Source organism: Balaenoptera borealis (genome assembly GCF_965194805.1).
Source record: "Balaenoptera borealis genome assembly, chromosome: 15".
Taxonomy (NCBI): domain Eukaryota; kingdom Metazoa; phylum Chordata; class Mammalia; order Artiodactyla; family Balaenopteridae; genus Balaenoptera; species Balaenoptera borealis.
The window spans coordinates 72,104,797-72,126,322 of NC_138871.1; the positions used below are offsets into that span (position 1 = coordinate 72,104,797).

General features: G+C 38.1%; 1 protein-coding gene and 1 long non-coding RNA gene across 30 annotated transcripts in view; one reads left to right on the top strand and one right to left on the bottom strand.

Moving 5' to 3' along the window:
• Positions 1 to 21,102, bottom strand: part of LOC309611905 — a 348,213-nt gene extending 327,111 nt beyond the window's left edge. The window contains exon 1 of the long non-coding RNA XR_014234825.1: positions 7,418 to 21,102. This is a non-coding gene — a long non-coding RNA (uncharacterized lncRNA). The remainder of the gene's footprint in view (positions 1 to 7,417) is intronic.
• Positions 1 to 21,526, top strand: part of DTNB (dystrobrevin beta) — a 252,130-nt gene that overhangs the window by 154,945 nt on the left and 75,659 nt on the right. For 28 of the 29 annotated variants that reach the window (XR_014234821.1, XM_082356910.1, XM_082356899.1 and 25 more), the window contains one exon: positions 21,109 to 21,186. Coding sequence is in view for 28 of the 29 variants with exons in the window: in XM_082356910.1 (XP_082213036.1) it covers positions 21,109 to 21,186 (78 nt within the window). In the remaining variant the exon portion in view is untranslated. Of the gene's footprint in view, positions 1 to 3,687; positions 7,433 to 21,108; positions 21,187 to 21,526 lie in introns of those variants that run through there. The other variant, XM_082356903.1, reaches the window with a different exon arrangement.

Genomic DNA, 21,526 nt, shown 5'->3' on the forward strand with positions numbered 1-21,526 from the left:
CCCTGCTCACTGCAACTAGAGAAAACCCGTGCGCAGCAACGAAGACCAACGCAGCCAAAAATAAATAAATAAATTAAAAATAAATAAATAAATAAATAAAATAATAAAAATCTCAATAATTATGGTTTTCATTTTAAAAATTTCTAATTGGTTCTTTTTCTGAACATTTAATGAATGCTATTCTATCCTTTAGGTGCCTGAGGGTATTAAATATACTCATTTTAAAGACCTTTTTAGATGCTCTGTTTTCTCTGGGATTTTTTTTGGCGGGGGAGGTGGGATTTGGTCAAGTTCTTCCAACCTCCTCAAAGTTGGCCTGCAATCCTGTGTGTAGCTGATGGCAGCTCAGCACAGCCCTTGCTCACCACGATGGCTTCTTGTTTATTTTCTTCCTTGGGGGATACTTCTTCATTTTTTTTAGGCTTAAAGAAAGTTTCCCTTTTTTTTTTTTAAATTGGATTCTAGCTATGCATGCATCAATTAATTTTTATATCTTTAAATCATTTTTCTTTGGTACAGGAGGGTGAGCTCTCAGCATGTGCTCAGTCTGCCAGTTTGAACCAGAAATCCCTACACTATACCTTCAGCTGGTTTGTAATTCACTGTCATAGCACTGTCTCCAAAGGTCTCTGTATGGCCTTTTTAGCAGAGACTTTGATACACATTTAATGAGTGGCGTGTGGTTCTTTATTCCCCTGGCAAACTCCCTAATGTATTAGGGCATTTAAAATTACTTTTAGATTCTTTTGGCCCAGAAATTAAATGCCAAGCCTGATTTAACAGGCAGAGTTGACCTGATGCATTTAGTACATATGAGAAATACTCCTGTTTTCCTGTGTCCAGGTAAACTCCTGAGAACATTATTTAATCATCATTACTCCTCCCACTCAAGAATTTTTACCATCCCAAATGGCCTGTTAGCTATCCTTCTTTGACTTCCTTATCAGGACATCTCTTCCATGAGCCCTTCACCAATTTGCACTTTTTGGTTTAGCTAAAACATTGTTTCATGTAGAGTGGAGTGGAAAGTAGAATCATAAAATTTCATTATTGAAAAATATTTGTTGCGCGCCCACTATGTGTCAGTCGCAGTGTTAGGTAAGCAGTGTGAACACGGTGGTGGAATAAACCCTATGGGCCCTGCTCTCATGAAGCTTACAGCCTCTTGAGTGAGGCCAGTCAAAAAGTAAATGCTAATTATATGTAATTGCAAACTGTGACGAGGACTATACAAGAAAAGAAAGGGATACTATGAGTGAGTACAGCAGAGACTTCTATTTTAAATTTTGTAGTAAGGAAAGGGGTTTTCAAACTTTTTAAAACAGCGGTGGAACATTTTTATATGAACTCTTACATGGAATAGAAGTGGAGCTGCTTTATTGAAATGAGGTTGGGACCTAATCCCCTTGCTCTCCTCATTGGGTACTGAAGCACCTTGTGGAATCTTTTGATGCCCAGGGAATACATGTGAAAACCACGGTTCTAGAACCAGCCCCAGACCAGTTAGCTGAGGCACAAAGGGCTGTATTGTCCAGAGTCATATGGGTGACTTCATCTGCTTAGTACCAGAATTGGAAGGTGAACCCAATTCTCCCACACTTGTGTTCTTTCCACTCTCCACTGCCTCTCCTTCCCCTTTGATGCATTTTTATTATAAAATGAAGGCATTTCAATCTCTGGTATTCTGTAGTTCTTTTTTTTTTTTTTTCCCCTGAAATTAATTTCACCCGTTGTTGTTCACATTGCACTTCTTATTCTGTGCTCTCATCCCTCTTGTATATCCTTACAGTTTGTAGCCTTGAAAGATGTTATCCCACCACTATTTTGTTTTTGTTATATTTCTGCTATGTCATATGAATCTACTCTTATTTTCTGCTAAGCATTCAAACACATGCATTCATTTCATTCTGTAGAATTTTATTATTGATATCAAAGTGTTTATGTTAACTAGCTAGTGGTCTGATTTGTTGGGTTGCCTTTTCTTGCCTCTTCATTTATCTCAAATGATAAGAGTTCTTTCCCAGTCCTAACAACACTTAGGTTGTTAGTCTGGCTTCCATTTTGACTTACTCTGTTTTTAGTGTAAATAGTTGTGTATCTTTTACCATTTTGTCTTACTTTTGCTTTACTGTGGCAGAAAAGTTCAGGGCCTGCATTTGAATGGAGTAGCATATTTGCCCAGAACACTTAGGAAGTGTAAAGAAGTCGTGAAAATTAAGGTGGACTAGGAGACCTGGGCTGTAGTGTCTGGGTAGTGACTGTGGAGAGAAAGATGTTTATCCTGACTTGGGAGATTAGTAGAGAATTGATGATGAGGGGCAGAATGGTAGCATGAGGCCTGTGCTTAGGAAAGTAATTTTAACCATAAGAAATCAGATGAGCAATAGCTTAAAGGTTCTCTGGACACCAGTGGACTAATAGAAAACCTTTACGGTATTTAAGTTACACTAACCAAATGCATTCTGAAAGGTGATGATGCCAGTGGAGACGGTGGAGACCAGGAGCAGATAGATTTAAGAGCTCTCGAGCAGATGAAATAGAAAAGAGGCCACAGGATGACTCTGAGTGTCAGGGACATTCTCGTCAGGTGATTGTCCTGCTAGAGGTGTCCCTGAAAGCCCACTTACTCAACAGCTCACACTGTATAGCCCTTCTCTTTCAGCTGCCCTCTGATGATATGCCTTTATGGAGTAAGGAGCTCTTTGCATCTAAGGTAGATGCAAAGGTAGGTAAGGTAGGTAGGTAGACACCATGGTTCTGTTTTTTTCATTCTGCTTGTGTTTCCATTAACTCCTCTTCAACAAAACAAAACAAAAAAGTCAAGGCTTGCTAGTTCTTCCTAGCTCCCAATTGCTACCTACCTGCATGGCTTGGCAGAGTTCTGCCAGCTGCTTTCTTATCAAGAGGTTGGCAATTAGGAGAGGCCCTAAGAAAAGAGGTAGGGGGGTGCTCCTTAATATCCCCATCAGAATGGAATTGCAGACTGTGTTAATTAGGTCACTGATTTGCAGCAGAACTTGGATTCTGTCGCAGGAGGGTGTGTTTCACGTTTAAGCTTCTAAGGATTGGTGCCTACTCTGTGTGCTGCATCTGCCTTCCTGTCATTGGCTGCATTTGACTGCTTGATGGACTCGCTGACGGAGTGCAGAAGTGTGCTTGCTTCTAATGAATTGTTCTCTTGTACCTGCTTTTTCCCAAAATGCTCTGTGGGATATACTACCTTGTAGAGAAGATTCTTCATCATGTGATTGTTCTGTTTCCTTAGAGACAACAGCAGTGTAATAATGCATTAGATGCCAGATCCATAGAGAAAGAAGAAGCGTTTGCTACAGAATGTAAAGGTTTGATAGCTTTTCCTTGCTTTTATGTTTTTGCTGCTTGAGCTGCTGGGCTGATGATGATTGTGTTTATTTTTGACAGGATGCTAGAGCCTCTGGAACTTCCCATCCAGTTATTATAAAGAAGGGAAGTCTATTGTATCTTTTCTTGGTTAATTGGTTAATTTTAAAAATACACAAGAGTCAGCTTGTCTCCTATAATATGTTTGTTTCCATTTTTGAAAACAGGTTTCAGTAGTAACCGTATGAACAGGTCAGGAAATGACATTGCATCATGTATTTCATTGACCTCTCTGTGAGCAGAAACTTGATAAAGTATTTAACTTGTCCTCTTTTCTCATCTTTCTAGAAATATAGGAGTTGACGTCTGTAAAGTATTCACAACTTCCTCTCTAATGAACAAGGAGAACAACAAAGGAAAGATTCAGGGATTCATTGTGGAAAGGTTTTTAAAATAAAACAGTACATTTCTGATGATTTAATTATCTCTTTCATAGGACCCTTTGCCTACTTTTTCAGTGTAATCATATTAAACTGAGCAATACTACTAAATAATTTGCTAATTATTGCCTCATTTTACAATTCTGTCCTTTTCCAGAGCTAAAGCAAGATACCTGGCTTCCTCTGGGTGTCTCTAGATGCTATCTAGTCGTGAAAATTCTGTATAAGAATGTGTTTGTGGTAAACCTTTCCTTCCTGAGAAATATTTCATTCTAAGTCTTATACCACAAATGGCTACGTTGAACTGCTAGAAATAGGAATTGAGGCATGTGTGTCTGTTGATAGGTCTTTTTTACATCAATGGATTAGTTGCAATGTATTTAGAAGTTGGTTTTGGAAATCTTAAATCTTTTCTTTCGGTTAATTAATTGTCGGTGACCAATAAAGTAAAATGTACTTTCCTAGAAGTCAGAGAAACCTCATTATAAATATATAATATTATATTTTGCTACATTTACAATACCATATGGTTATTTTTTTTTTTTTTAAATATCTATTTATTTATTTTGGCTGCGCTGGGTCTTAGTTGTAGCATGCAGGATTTTTAGTTGCAGCATGCAGACTTAGTTGAGGCATGCGGGTTCTAGTTCCCCTACCAGGGATCGAACCCGGACCCCCAGCATTGGGAGCACGGAGTCTTACCCACTGGGCTACCAGGGAAGTCCCCATATGGTTATTTTTTTAATGGTTTTCCCAAAGGCAGTTTCATTGGCTTGTTTAAGCTCTTTGCTTTGGCGGATAACCATAGAACCTCCTGGAGTAATGGGAGATGGTTGGTCTGGTACATAGACATTAATAAAGAGCAAAACATCACACTACTCATGGAGGATAAAAGTGAGCTGCGCTTGTCATAACTGTTTTCTAGAGTCAAGGTGCTTTTAGAGAGAGTAATAGAGGGAATTCCTTGGCAGTCCAGTGGTTAGGACTTAGCGCGCTCACTGCCAGGGCCCCAGCTTCAATCCCAGGTCGGGGAACTAAAATCCCACAAGCCGCGCAGCGAGGCCCAAAAAAAAAAAGAATCCTAGAGATTAAGGAGATCTTAGAATCTGCCCTCCTTAATATTTCACCAGAGCTACAGTGTGCCATTATTATAGATCATTATAAGTCCATGTTTCCTCTTCATTATAATGGAATAATTAGATAAACTGACTTTCATATTAGATCATATATTGTTTCAATGTGGAGGTCTGTGAATAGGTTTATAGGCTACCAAATTTTGGAGGGTAATAACTAAGAAGAGAGAAACAAATACCACCTTCATCCTAAAGCAGTGTCATCTGGGCTTATCACCCCAAGCAGAGATTCAGGAGTGCCTGGACTCCAGACTCGGTCATTTGACACTTTTCCTTCAATAAAACTTAATCCTTAAGTAAGTGAATGTTTTCCGTTGATTTGCTCTTCAGTCTTTTTTCTGGGAGTATCACCCACTTCTTTGGAGAAGTGGTGCTCTCTCAGTCCTAACTGTGTTGTTCTAAGAGGACAGCTAATCAAAGTATTGGGCCCTCTGTCTGCCAGAGGGGGTGGATGACTCAAGGTAGGTCATCTTGAGTCTTTTCTGGGAATCTCAAATTGAAATGTGGGAAGAGATTTTGTTCACCAAGGGTGAAGTTACCAGGAGTGAGGCAGAAGTTGTTTCTTCTTAAGCATAGAAAGCTGTGAGATCTGTATAGACTCTGATTCAAAATGAGGTCTCAGCAAAGATAACAATGAGTGTCCTAATGACATTCCAGTGTCCTGGAAGCCCCCACCCTTCATGAAGTTTAGTTATGAATTTAGTTATCATTTAGTTATGATACTTAGTAAATTCATCTTTTTTTTTTTTCTAAGATACTTCAAGTTAGATTTGAAGCCAGTGGTCCTGAAGTAGGGCAGTGTTTCTTAAAGATGAGAATTTATTCTTCCCTGAGAACTCTAATCTGAAAAATTCATTTGGACAATACAGAGATGCCTGGGTTGGGATGGTGAAACTGTGGATTTGATCTATTCAATGTCATTAGAACCAGATAAAAGTGGCTTCCGATGCTGGTCCTGCCACTTAACTAGTTTTGTGACCTTAAGCATGTTAATAATCCCCTTTAACCTTTATTTCTTTATTTGTAAAATAAGAATACCATCATGAGTAGTAGCAAGAATTCTGGTAATGTATCTGAGGACCTAGCTGAGTGCTGATGCAGAGCTCGTACTCGGCAAATGTTTGAGGTGAATTACCCCTTCCCTCCCAACCCTCTCCAGTGTTCTAAAAGGAAATATATGCAAATACACAGCAAATCTTGTAACTGTTAACTTCATGGGATTTTTTATATTGTTTTCCTGTACTGGTCTGTGGTTAATTATTTAAAATAATTAAGTTGTCTTTGTTAGAAATGATTTTACACATTTTTATTGTGAATGATCATTATCAGTTAGATTTGACCTAAAAATTGTAATATGTTAAGCTAAAGCTTAAATGCCTATTGTGAAGACTAAGTATGAAGGCTAATTGGAATATAAACTTCTTGTGGGCAGGAACGGTCTTCAACTTGTTTTTGTTTTTTTTCAAAGCCCCTAATAGTGCCAGGCATGAATAAGCCATGGATTTTTGTTTGTTTGTGTATTGGTAAGACCCTTGTTTATTTAAATGGAGTTTGTAGTAATCAGAAGGGCTTTATGGGGATACTGAAATTTCTGGAGCCATTTCTCTCATTAAAAAAAAAGTGAGAAAGAGGGTAACCTTGGCAAGTCTATGAAGAAAGACATTCCAGGGTGGATACCTAGGAGAAGCTTTGAAAGCAGGGGCTTAGAAGAAGTGAATGAACAACTTGCTTGAAAGATATGGAAGACCTGAGTTTTGATAGATAAAAGAATGAAGTAGTCACAGTGTGGGTTTTAAATTTGTCATAAAGTATGGTGAAATCTGCTGCATAAACTTAATGATGAGAAAAGTATGAACAAAGTGAGTAGGGAAGATAATTTCAGAAACAACACAAGTATCTAGGATTGAAGGTGAAATAACTGGCTACAAAAATTGTAATAAGCTATTCAATGTACTTAACTAAAATGGATAAGTACCTCATATATAAAGCATTGTTGTGGGGAATATAAAAAAGTAATCAAGTAAATGAAAGCATATAGCGTAATAAAATCTTTTTTCCTTGCACAATAACAGTAATAAACAGTCCAAAAAGTCTGGTAAAAAGTCCCCATGTGCATGATTGGCAGATAACTGTCAAGGTAAAAGAGAATTGCAGGGCTGTAACCATAACCTCTACAACTAAAAAAATATTCTGGGAGGAAGAGCAAGATAATGAGCAAGTGCTTTTAAAAGTATAGGGTAGGGATAAGTATCTGTCTATATGGATGACTTCCTACAGAAGAGGTACACCAAAGGGCCTGCGGAGAAGTGACAGGTGCCCGAGATCTCACTGGTCCTCTCAGGCTTCAGACTTGGCTTTGTTCATGCACCCCTTTATTCACTCACAATTTTTTTTTTTTTTTTAAAGAGAAATTTTTAAAATTATTTATTTATTTATTTATTTAGGCTGTGTTGGGTCTTCGTTTCTGTGCGAGGGCTTTCTCCAGTTGCGACAAGTGGGGTCCACTCTTCATCGCGGTGCGCGGGCCTCTCACTATCGGGGCCTCTCTTGTTGCGGAGCACAGGCTCCAGACGCGCAGGCTCAGTAGTTGTGGCTCACGGGCCTAGTTGCTCCGCGGCATGTGGGATCTTCCCAGACCAGGGCTCGAACCCCTGTCCCCTGCATCAGCAGGCAGATTCTCAACCACTGCGCCACCAGGGAAGCCCCTCACAATTTTTAAGTAGAAATTTTGCTTAAACAACAATATTATACTTTCACATCCTTGGTTAGAAAGGTCATATCCAGAAACTGTTTTCCCCTAAGTTGATCTAAGTCAACTTAGAAAGTCAAAAACAAGTAATCACACTCAGTATTGGTCCTGAGCCCAGCGTTAAACTTTTTTTTAAGTCAACTGTCTGGCTGATATAATAAATAATTTCCTCATCAAATGTATGTATTTTGTTAGGCTGAGATGAGGATTCCAAAAGATCTTTGAAATTAAGACTAGATTTGAAAGTCATTTTAATAAATTAGAGATACGTTTTTGAAGGAAACAGTTCATACTAGCTTACCTTGTTTCCCCTGGGACAGTCTAGAGGTGGTTAAAAATGCAACCAAATGGTTTGAGTTCGGAGAGGCATTTGTAATACAGAGTTCTGTTGAGGTGACAGGGGAAAGAATAAATCACCCAAAATCATACCCTGGGGTTATTATTGTTTTATCTTCCTATAGAAACAACTTTACAAGAGCTGATTCTCACATCATGCTGTTGCTTTTAATTTATAGACCAAACAGTCTTAAGTTGTTCTAAAAATGCAACAAAGGTAGTAGAGTCACTATACCATAATGATTAAGAATACAGACCCAAGAGCCATGCTGCCTTGGTTCAAATCCTACTCCTGCCACACGTCTTGACTGTGACCTCAGGTGCATTACTTCTCTCCGTGCCTTACTGTCTCCATTTGTAAAATTAATAATAGGATCTGCCCCCTTGGTGGTTGTGAGGTTTATATGAGTGAATCCATGCACAATGTTAGAACTGAGTCTGGCATGTATTAAGCACTCAGTAAGTAGTATTATTGTTGTGAAAGACACTCTCCACTCTGTTGATTCCATTACTAAGTCACAGATGAAAACTAGCTATGGCTACAAACATTCCAAACATGCCTACCAAATATAACAACTAATAATGCTAATTCCATTCTCGGAGAAGAGTCTCACCAAAGCTAAATATAACAGAAAGGTTACTTCTTACGCACTCTCCACATGACGTGGTGCTGACTCATGATCCAGTATTTCCTGAAAACCTAATCCGTGTCTTGTACCGTGCTAGGTACTCGAAATACAATGATAAAAAAAGCACACAAATTTCCTGCAGTTTAGTAGAGGAGATAACGTAGACAGATCTAAAATATTTTCTTTTCTTTCTTTTTTGGGGATGTGGTGGTAGGGATGTTGGGGGGTTGTGGAATTTTGGATCTACTCAGAACATCTAACAGGTCTTTCTTCTACTAATAGTCTCAAAGTTCTCTTTAAGTTTATAAAACACTTTCCTTCTCAGTTTGCTTTCTTAGTGATAACAGAAACAGTACAGGCTCACTTTAGAAAATTTGACTCAGTGGTATAATAAGGGGTTTTTTTCTGGTTTTTTTTTCATATATGTATATATATTTTAACAATTAAGCATGTTTTTCTCTGAAAATCAGGAAAAAATTAAACTTGAAAAATTGGAGGAGTACAAGAAAGTATAAATAAGCAAGAAAAATAATTCCCATAATTCCACTTAAATTTTGACATATTTCCTTCAGATAGTTTGCTTTACACTTATTATATTGTTTAGGTGAGACCATGCTGTGTATATATGAATAATTTTATCTTATTTTATAAGGTTGTTGTGAAGATAAAATAAATAATGTATTTAAAACCCTAAACACTGTGTCTAATAGCTATATATCAAACATTCAATAATTGTTAGCTAGTATGACAGTTATCTTGCCCTTCTTTTTACTTTTTACATGGTAAGCTATTTCTCATGTAATTAGAAAACTCTTTGTAAGCATTATCTTTTGATGACAGCATAATATGCTATATTTATTGATGTACTGTGGTTTACTTTTCCTTTCCCTCATATTTGAATATTCTAGGTTTCTTGCAGAATTATTCTATTGTAAATAATATTTTCCTAAATATTTTAAAATGTAAAATTGTCTTTACATTTCTGATGAATTCCTTGGAATATATCCCTAGAAAGGAAATCAGTGAGTCAAAATACTTGAACTTTTTAAAAGATCTTTGATGGACATATTGTCAAATTGCTTTCTAGAAATTTTGCTTAACTTTGTACTTTCACTCTTTCTTGCCTAATAGACAGTTAAGGGCCTGTGTCATAAAATCCTCTCCAGCCTTAGGATTACCTTAAGTTTTAAAAATATCATTATTATTTTTTATAAGGGAAAATGGTCTGTAATTTTAACAAATTTCTTTGCTTTTTCATAAAGTATTTTTAAATTGAATTATTTGTATTCTTTTTAAACGTGTATTTTCACTTTGACCATTTTCTAATTGCAATCTTAATAGTTTTCTTATAAATTTGTATGAATCCCTTGTACGTTAAGGCTGTTAATTCTTGCTCTGTCACATTTGTTGAAATAGTTCCCCAAATTTGTATTTTTCTTTCTTTTCTGATTTTTTAAATCATTTGAATTAGTCTCTTTCTTCCTAATTTTTCCATTGCTTTTGAGCTTAGAAAATCCTCTCTATCCATAGACTTATACGTTTTCTTGTGAGTTGTACAATTAAACATTTACATTTAGTTCTGTAACACACTGGAAATATATTTTTTCTTTATGGGGTGAAGTGATCTCAGTATTTCCCCATAGCGTGTCACAGTTTATCTTTTATTAAATACTTACTGCATTATAATTATTTTTTCTGAATTTTTATTCTTCATAAAACTTCAGTTTTCATCCTTTTAATTTTTATCCCCAGCAGCTGGCACAGTACCTACCACTTTGTAGAGACACAACAAATATTTGATAAATGAAAGAAAGAAATGCACAATTATATATAATCTGTCCTGAAAGATTTTAAAGGCATGATCAGTTATTCTTCATCTCTTCCTAGCTTTAATAACCTTAAGAGAGATTCTGTAGTAATTCTAAGTTCAAGTTAGTCTACATTCCAGAGCATCCACAGAATGAATTGGAGTGGTCTGGTTATAAGAAAGGTAATGCGAAAATGACTTGTACAGTAAGCTAAATTTTTACTTTCTAATAGGAGTTTTTTTTTTTTAATAGATCTTTATTGGAGTATAATTGCTTCACAATACTGTGTTAGTTTCTGTTGTACACCAAAGTGAATCAACCATATGCATATATATGTCCCCATATCCCCTCCCTCTTGAGCCTCCCTCCCATCCTCCCTATCCCACCCCTCTAAGTCATCGCAAAGCACTGAGCTGATCTCCCTGTGCTATGCTGCTGCTTCCCACCAGCCAACTATTTTACATTCAGTAGTGTATATACGTCGATGCTACTCTCACTTCGCCCCAGCTTCCCCCTCCCCACACCGTGCCCTCAAGTCCATTCTCTGTCTACATCTTTATTCCTGCCCTGCCTCTAGGTTCATTGGTACCATTTTTTTTTTTTGATTGCATGTATATGTGTTAGAATATGCTATCTGTTTTTCTCTTTCTGACTTACTTCACTCTGTATGACAGACTCTAGGTCCAGCCACCTTACTAAAAATAACTCAATTTCATTTCTTTTTACGGCTGAGTAATATTCCATTGTATATATGTGCCACATCTTCTTTATCCATTCATCGGTCGATGGACACTTAGGTTGCTTCCATGTCCTGGCTATTGTAAATAGTGCTGCAATGAACATTGTGGTACATGACTCTTTTTGAATTATGGTTTTCTCAGGGTATATGCCCAGTAGTGGGATTGCTGGGTCATATGATAGTTCTATTTTTAGTTTTTTAGGGAGCCTCCATACTGTTCTCCATAGTGGCTGTATCAATTTACATTCCCACCAACAGTGCAAGAGGGTTCCCTTTTCTCCACACCCTCTCCAGCATTATTGTTTGTAGATTTTTTGATGTTGGCCATTCTGACTAGTGTGAGGTGATACCTCATTTTAATTTTGATTTGCACTTCTCTGATGATTAGTGATATTGAGCATCTTTTCATGTGCCTCTTGGCCATCTGTATGTCTTCCTTGGTGAAATGTCTATTTAGGTCTTCCACCCATTTTTTAATTGGATTGTTTGTTTTTTTGATATTGAGCTCCATGAGCTATTTGTATATTTTGGGGATTAATCCTTTGTCTGTTGTTTTATTTGCAAATATTTTCTCCAATTCTGAGGGTTGTCTTTTTGTCTTGTTTATGGTTTCCTTTACTGTGCAAAAGCTTTTAAGTTTAACTAAGTCCCATTTGTTTATTTTTGTTTTTATTTCCATTACTCTAGGAGGTGGGTCAAAAAAGACCTTACTGTGGTTTATGTCAAAGAGTGTTCTTCCTATGTTTTCCTCTAAGAGTTTTATAGTGTCTGGTCTTACATTTAGGTCTTTAGTCCATTTTGAGTTTATTTTTGTGTATGGTGTTAGGTGGTGTTCTAATTTCATTCTTTTACATGTAGCTGTCCAGTTTTCCCAGCACCACTTACTGAAGAGGCTGTCCTCTCTCCATTGAATGTTCTTGCCTCCCTTGTTGTAAATTAGGTGACCATACGTGCAAGGGTTTATCTCTGGGCATTCTGTCCTGTACCATTGATATGTATTTCTGTTTTTGTGCCAGTACCATACTGTATTACTGTAGCTTTGTGGTATAGGTTGAAGTCAGGGAGGCTGATTCCTCCAACTCCGTTTTTCTTTCTCAAGATTGCTTTGGCTGTTCGGGGTCTTTTGTGTTTCCATACGAATTGTGAAATCTTTTGTTCTAATTCTGTGAAGGATGCCATTGGTAGTTTGATAGGGATTGCATAGAATCTGTAGATTGCTTTGGGTAGTATAGTCATTTTCACAATGTTGATTCTTCTAATCCAAGAACATGGTATATTTCTCCATCTGTTTATGTCATCTTTGATTTCTTTCATCAGTGTTTTATACTTTTATGAGTACAAGTCTTTCACCTCCTTAGGCTGGTTTATTCCTAGGTATTTTTTTGTTGTTGTTGCGATGGTAAATGGGATCGTTTCCTTAATTTCTCTTTCTGATTTTTCGTTGTTGGTGTATAGGAATGCCAGAGATTTCTGTGCATTAATTTTGTATCCTGCAACCTTACCAAATTCATTGATTACTAGTTTTCTGGTGGCATATTTAGGATTTTCTATGTATAGTTATCATGTCATCCGCAAACAGTGACAGTTGTACTTCTTTTCCAATTTGTATTCCTTTTATTTCTTTTTCTTCTCTGATTGCCGGGGCTAGGACTTCCAAACCTATGTTGCATAAGAGTGGTGAGAGTGGACATCCTTGTCATGTTCCTGATCTTAGTGGAAATGCTTTCAGTTTTTCACCATTGAGTATGATGCTCGCTGTGGGTTTGTCATATATGACCTTTATTATGTTGAGGTGGGTTCCCTCTGTGCCCATTTTCTGGAGAGTTTTTATCATAAATGGGTGTTGAATTTTGTCAAAAGCTGTTTCTGCATCTATTGAGAGGATCATATGGTTTTTATTCCTCAATTTGTTAATGTGGTGTATCACATTAATTGATTTGCATATATTGAAGAATCCTTGCATCCCTGAGATAAATCCCACTTGATCGTGGTGTATGATCCTTTTAATGTGTTGTTGGATTCTGTTTGTTAGTATTTTGTTGAGGATTTTTGCATCTATGTTCATCAGTGATATTGGTCTATAATTTTCTTTTTTTGTGATATCTTTTTCTGGTTTTGGTATCAGGATGATGGTGGCTTCGTAGAATGAATTTGGGAGTGTTTCTCCCTCTGCAGTTTTTTGGAAGAGTTTGAGAAGGGTCAGTGTTAGCTCTTCTCTAAATGCTTGATAGAGTTTGCCTGTGAATCCATCTGGTCCTGGACTTTTGTTTGTTGGAAGATTTTTAATTACTGTTTCAATTTCATTACTTGTGTTAGGTCTGTTTATGTTTTCTAATTCTTCCTGGTTCAGTCTTGGAAAATTGTACCTTTCCAAGAATTTGTCCATTTCTTCACGGTTGTCCATTTTATTGGCATACAGTTGTTTTTAGTAGTCTCTTATAATCCTTTGTATTTCTGCAGTGTCAGTTGTGATTCCTCCTTTTTCATTTCTAATTTTATTGATTTGCATCCTCTCCCTTTTTTTCTTGATGAGTCTAAGGGTTTATCAATTTTGTTTTGTTTATCTTCTCAAAGAACCAGCTTTTAGTTTTACTGATCTTTGCTATTGTTTTCTTCATTTCTATTTCATTTATTTCTGCTCTGATTTTTATGATTTCTTTCCTTCTACTGACTTTGGGTTTTCTTTGTTCTTCTTTCTCCAGTTGTTTTAAATGTAGGGGTAGATTGTTTATTTGAGATTTTTCTAGTTTCTTGAGGTGAGATTGACTTGCTGTGAACTTCCCTCTTAGAACTGCTTTTGCTGCATCCCATAGGTTTTGGGTTGTCGTGTTTCCGTTGTCATTTGTTTCTATGTATTTTTTAAATTTCTTCTTTGATTTCTTCAGTGATCTCTTGTTTATTTAGTAGCACACTGTTTAGCCTCCGTGTATTTGTGGTTTTTACATTTTTTTTTTTCCTGTAATTGATTTCCAGTCTCATAGCGTTGTGGTCAGAAAAGATGCTTGATACGATTTCAGTTCTCTTAAATTTTCCGAGGCTTGGTTTGTGACCCAAGATGTGATCCTTCTTGGAAAATGTTCCATGTGCACTTGAGAAGAAGTTGTATTCTGCCACTTTTGGGTGGAATGTTCTATAAATATCAATTAAGTCTATCTGGTCTATTGTGTCATTTAAAGCTTGTGTTTCCTTATTTATTTTCTGTTTGGATGATCTGTCCATTGGTGTAAGTGGCATGTTAAAGTCCCCTACTATTGTTGTGTTACTGTCAATTTCTCCTTTCACGGTTGTTAGCATTTGCCTTATGTATTGAGGTGCTCCTATGTTGGGTGCGTAAACATTTATAATTGTTATATCTTCTTCTTGGATTGATCCTTTGATCATTATGTAGTATCCTTCTTTGTCTCTTGTGATAGTCTTTATTTTAAAGTCTATTTTATCGGATACGAGTATTGCTACTCCAGCTGTCCAGCTGTCTTTTGATTTCCATTTGCATGGAATATCTTTTTCCATCCCTTCACCTTCAGTCTGTATATGTCACAAGGTCTGAAGTGGGTCTCTTGTAGACAGTGTATATATGGGTCTTGTTTTTGTATCCATTCAGCCAGTCTATGTCTTTGGTTGGGGCATTTAATCCATTTACATTCAAGGTTATTATCGATATGTATGTTCCTATTACCATTTTCTTAATTGTTTTGGGTTTGTTTTTGTGGGTCTTTTCTTCTCTTGTGTTTCCCACCTAGAGAAGTTTCTTTAGCATTTGTTGTAATGCTGGTTTGGTGGTGCTGAATTCTCTTAGCTTTTGTCTGAAAAGCTTTTGATTTCTCTGTTGAATCTGAATGAGATCCTTGCTGCGTAGAGAAATCTTGGTTGTAGGCTTTTCTCTTTCATCACTTTAAGTATATCCTGCCACTCCCCTCTGGCCTGCAGAGTTTCTGCTGAGAAATCAGCTGATAACCTTACGGGGATTCCTTTATATGTTATTTTTTGGTTTTCCCTTGATGATTTTAATATTTTTTCTTTGAATTTAATTTTTGTTAGTTTGATTAATATGTGTCTTGGTGTGTTTTTCCTAGGGTTTATCCTGTATGGGACTCTCTGTGCTTCCTGGACTTGGGTGACTATTTTCTTTCCCATGTTAGGAAAGTTTTCCACTATAATCTCTTCAAATGTTTTCTCAGACCCTTTCTTTTTCTCTTCTTCTTCTGGGACCCCTGTAATTCGAATGTTGGTGCATTTAGTGTTGTCCCATAGGTCTCTAAGATTGTCTTCAATTCTTTTCATTCTTTTTTCTTTATTCTGCTCCTCGGCAGTTATTTCCACCATTTTGTCTTCCAGCTCACTTATTCGTTCTTCTGCCTCAGTTTTTCTGTTATTGATTCCTTCTAGTGTATTTTTCATTTCAGTTATTTTGTTGTTCATCTCTGCTTGTTCTTTAATTCTTCTAGATCTTTGTTAAACATTTCTTGTATTTTCTCAGTCCGTGCCTCCATTGTATTTCCAAGATTCTGGATCATCTTTACTATCATTACTCTGAATTCTTTTTCAGGTAGATTGCCTATTTCCTCTTCGTTTATTTGGACTTGTAGGTTTTTACCCTGCTCCTTCATATGTGACATACTTTTTTGCCATCTCTTTTTGTTTTTTTTTTTTTAATGAGTGGGATTGTGTTCCTGTCTTACTGGTTGTTTGGCCTGAGGCTTCCAACACTGGAGTTTGTAGGCTGTTGGGTAGAACTGGGTCTTGGTGCTGAAGTGAGGACATCCATGAGACCTCACTCCGGTGAATATTACCTGGGGTCTGAGGTTCTCTGTTAGTCCAGTGGTTCCGACACGGAGCTCCCACCACAGGAGCTTTGGCCCGATCCCCGGCTCGTGAACCAAGATCCCGCAAGCCATATGGGGTGGCAAAAAAAGGAAAAAGAGAGAACAATAACAAAGTAAAAAATAAAATTAGACTAGGAAACTAACAGATATGTTAGAAAGAATATAAAAATAAAAACATAGATCAATCAACAATCGGTAGGTACAACAGTACCATAATAGTAAAAGAGAGGAAGAGGGAAAAGAGAAAACAAAAAACGGGGAAAAGGCCTTGGCTGTGGAGGGCAGGGCCTAAGCAAGGGCGAGGTTTGGGTGGTAGGCGGGGCCTATGCTTAGAACCCACAGGGCTGGAAAAGGCCCTAGGGGCTATGGGGGTGGGGCTTAGGCTCAAGGAACAGAAGGGGCCCAGGTGTGCCCCCAACCCCTCATCTCAGAGGGCAGGGGACCTCACCTGGGAGCCCAGCAGGCCTCCTGGGCTTGAGTGGGCCGGGCAAATGCCCTCCTCTCCTCTCCTGCTCTTCCTGTCCCAGAGGGCCCCTTCCACCTGCTTCTCCTGTTGGCCTTCTTCCTATGCCCCCAGGAGGCGGGGGTTGTGGGGGGGAACCTTGGAGTGCAGAGGACTGTCCTGGGAGCTCAGCAGGCTCCCTGGGCCTAGTGGGTGGGGCAAACGCCCTCCACTCCTGTCCCCCTCCTCCCAGAGGACCCCTCCCGCCTGCCTCTCCTAATCTCCCTGGCCTCAGGGATGCTGATCCTGTTTGTCCTCTACTTCTCCTCCCTGTTCTGTTCCCCGAAGTCCTACCAGTTCACTTGGGGGTTCCTCCGGTCTCCTTGGGCATCAGGGTTTTCCACCAGCAGCCGGCAGGTGCCCTCGTTGTGGGGAGACTCTAACTCGGTGTCTTCCCACACTGCCATCTTGGCTCCACCCTTCTAATAGGAGTTTTGTGTAACTAGTAACCAGAAGCTCTATACCTATTATCTAAGCCACCCTATTACTGGATATTTCCCCAAACTTATCCTGCTCCACCTAAAAAAAGTAAATTAAAATGCACCTTTATGATGATCAGAGTTTTCAAATGAACAGCTACAATTTAAATGATGACACTCAAATATTTTCAAACTTGACATCTCACCTGGGTTCCGTTCTCTTATTTCCAACTGCTTGGAAGATACAGGTAAGATATCATTTACCTGTGCTTACCAATGCCACTTCAGATTCAGCGACTTCACACCTGAAATCGGTTCACCCTTACCTTCCTGCTCATTCTCTCTACCCCCACCAGTCCAACACCAAATCCTGTTTCCTACTCTTGCGTTCCCTAGTTTGGATATGTTATCACTATCTACCCAGTAGTCGAGGTAAAAATCTCAGTTATTCTTTATTCACTCACCGTGTGTACTTAATCTGTCACCACATCTTATCCATATTACCTCCACAGTGTTTTCCCTTTTGTCTCTTCCCCGCCTTAACTACCACTGTCCACCCTCATAATCACTGATCTGGACAATTGCCATAACCTCTTCACTGAAGTCCCAGCTTCCATTCCCTCCTCCTTCCAAACCTCTTCCACATAAATGATTTTTAAATGGGGGTGTACATTAGAAAGAATCCTCTTGCCCCTAGAGATTCAGATTCACTAAATTGAGGGTAGAGCTTGGGTATCTCGTTATATAAAAAACTTCCCAGATGATTCCAATGCACACCTGGATTAAAACCAATATTTTACAAGCTTCTGGAGTTATCATTTCAAAAGCCTGCTATAGTCACATCATCCTTTGGCTTAAAAAGTTCTAATGCTTCCCCCACTGCCTACAGTATAAAGTCCAGACTTCTTCGCTTGTGATAGAACAGGTGTCATTCACATCTGGGCCCTCATCTCCCTTTCCAGATGCATTTTCAACTACTCCCCTCCCAAGGCCTTTGAGTCTAGCCAAATAAGTTATACCCAAATATGCCATGTACTTTTGGATTTTTTGTGCCTTTTTCCATACCATTTCTTCTAAGTTGCCCTTAACTTTTTTCTATATCTGGAAAGCTGTCTCCTCAATGTGACTTACACCTGACTATACCCCTTGTTCGTCCAGGCAGGAGTAACAGCTCTTCCTCTGTGACTCCACAACACTTTGTGTGTACTTGTGTTGCTGCTCTCATTACTTTGAATTGTGATGATTTGTTTACATACATATAGTTAGGTTCTTAAGATAAAGATAGTCCTACTTATCTTGTATGAGTAGGCACCCAGGAGGCATGCCTCTTTCCTTTTGATTAAGCATTAACAAATTCTCTTGGGAATTCCCTGGCGGTCCAGTGGTTAGGACTCGGCACTTTTCACTGCCAATGGCCTAGGTTCAATCCCTGGTCAGAGAGCTAAGATCCCACAAGCCTCGTGGCATGGCCGAAAAAAAAGGAAAGAAAAAAAAAATTAACAAATTCTAAAAAAAAATATTTAAGAAAAAAGAATTAACAAATTCTAAGTCTTCTTTTTATACCCACCTTTGCTAACTAGCAAATTACCTTCTATCTAGATCATTTATCTGTTTCTATCTCCTCATCCAAAAAATTGGCCTGTCTTATTAACAAAAGGAACCTCTCAAATCTCTGTACCAAGTGACGGTTGGTGGTCACTTGGGTATCATGGGACTCATTAGTGTCTAAAAATACCTTGCTGGGATCTTGACCAAAGGAAGATATAGAACATCTGGTGACATGTTCAAGGTATTCAGCAGGTTTTGAATGTTAAAGATCAACAAAACTGATGTGGTGAGTTGTGTCAATTCTACTGCTTTGTAAGTTTCTGTAACTGGTACCATTAATGTCTACTTCACACCTAGAAGCATTCTTTTTTTTTTTTTTAAGCCAGAAGTCATTTTTGGTGTATTACATCTCCTAAGACCACATCTAAGCTGTTGGCTTTCACAGTGAATTGTGGGCCTACTGATAGATTCTACAGGAAAGACCTCCTTTAAGTTTGCAGATGCCTCTTTCATCTTGGACTATAAACACATACCTATTTCCCTAACAAAACATTAGGAGTTCAGGAATGGTATGAAATTTGGGCGCAGTTATGATTAGTTTACAACTTACAATGTAATCATTACTGTCTGGTTTTCAGTATTAGAGAAGAGGCTTTGATATGTGTGCTGTAAGATAATAATTGATCATGATGTCTACCAAGAGATAGAGATAATTATTAAAGACTTCTGTGGCATCAGACCAAACAAAATGCTACAAATCGTGAGATTTTATCACATGGATCCACACTTAGGGAATTAAAAAACTTTTTTTTCCAATTGTCATTTTTCCTTGGAGAATGTCAGAAAGGAAATTGAATGCAGTAGTATCTTCAATATTGAAATATACTGGGTAACTACATAAGTTCTGAAATCAACATGAACATGTCCTTATCTTGTTTTGGAAATGGGTTGCTAATAATAGTATATTAAAGAAGCAAAGGCCATTGTGTTTGCAGGGCCAGAATGTTTCTGGTGCCTTCTGTATGAAAAGTTATGATGCTGGATTTGTTTCTTTCATAGGAATTGTCTCCTTGTTCCCTTTGGACAATGGATTTAAAAGAATCAGAGGCAAAAATATAAATTTAGGGCTAAAATGAAGCTAATTTCTGTGTTCACTTCTGTTATTAATCAACCTAAAACAGTTGATTAATTGATTATATCTCAGCACAGCACTACCTTTAGGCTTGAAAGTTTGGAGGCAAAATTGGATAGCTGCCTGGAAAGTAGGTAGTGAGATAAATAACATGGAATTGAATTCTAGCCTAGAAAAGCATATTTCAATTCTGAATTGAAGAAGGGAGGAATGTGTGACAATAAGCATACTGCTGTGGCTTAAAAATCAAGAGACCTAAATCGATTCCCTGCAAATTACTTCCCATCTTTGATCCTCTCCATTAAATGAGAAGTCATTAAAAATATTTCCCTACACGGAAGTGAAGTTGGTTTTTTTTAAAAAGGAAGGTAGAGGTCGATCCATCCATCCATCCCTCTTAAACTTTTCTCTAAGTACATTGGACCTACCTGAAAATTTCCCCTTGAGCCTGTGTTTGAATGGACTATGAAACCTGCAAAAACAATAAGGGTTCTGGTCCCTTAATGTTCACCAGGACTTGCTGAGTATAACCTCTAAAAAACAATTTCATAGTTATCTCAGCTCTTAGAGATAAGGAGGAATCAGGAGGTAGTTCCCAAACACTTAAATATGAGAGAAGGACTTTTCTGTTTAACTTTTCTGCTTTTGATGGACAAATTTCTCTGAAAAGTACTTCTTTCAGTTTAGGAGAGGAAGTGAGAGATTTCCCAGGAGGAGTATTTAGCAATAGTCATGTGGTTCCAAGTGCAAGACAGAAGCCCTTTGTAACTGAACCTGGCGGGGAAGGAGAGGGGCTGAAGAAAGGCTGAAAGGCAGAATCACAGATTCTTTTTGATAATTTTGGAGTTGTTCATTCAAGACTCTCACAAGAGGAAGAAAGAGACCTTGAGTCCAGAAAACCAGCCGCTAAAGACAAGTTATCAAAAATGCTTACTTCAAATTTAAATATGGATTAGTTTATGAAAGAAAACCTAATCAGAGTACAGGTATGAACTCATTGTTAAGATTCTAGTAAAGGATTAATAAAAGAACTTAGTATTTAACAATTTAATTGTTTTGGTAAAAAGTATACAAACTAAATCTAAGGGAAGACAGTGAGCTCTAACCAAATCTCAGGAAAAACATGCATGTTGCTGTTGTGACCTTTGTAACACACTACAGATGCCACACACCTAGCGATCCTGTAAACACCTGAAATGCAGAATGCAGATTCTTGTGTGCTAAAACTGTAAAACAAGAGTCACTGGAGTTATATCCCTGTAGCCGTGTGGGTACAGTTCGTTGCTCCTGTCCGGGTAGCACATGGCTCTGGGGTCCTTTGGCTTTGTGCGAGAGGACCTTCTTGTTGAGTTTACTTAGGCTGAAAGTATCAATTTCTACCCCCACTCCGTATGGGTCCCACTGTGCTTATCAGGAATGATAGTTGGTCCTTTGCCCTTATCACTTTTTCTTTTGTTTCCCCTAGTCTCACTGGTAATTATTAATATAATGTCAACGTCTTTTCTTTTCAGTCCTCCTCGCCCTCTGACGAATGTGAATGACACCATGGTGAGCCACACGTCCTCCGGGGCACCCACTCCCACCAAGAGGTACGTGATGCTCACATTTGGGTACTGGCCTCTGGCCTGGGAAGCAGAGCATTCCACAGGGCAGAAAGGACTGGCTTTCCTCCCCTCCTTTGACTGTCTTTTTATATTATTTTCGACTTTTTATCTTCCTTTTTTTCCCTACTAACTTATAAATATAGCAACTGAAGGAGGCTGCTTTGGAGTGGTGCCTGAGGTGGAAGCTCTCCATTTGTGACAGGCAGTGAACATAGTGTCAAAGCAGATTAGGCATGTTTGAGGTCTTTTTTTTTTTAACATCAAACAATATTTTGATGAGCACGAATTTCAACAGTTTTGCATTAGAGTTCTTGAAGCATCAAAG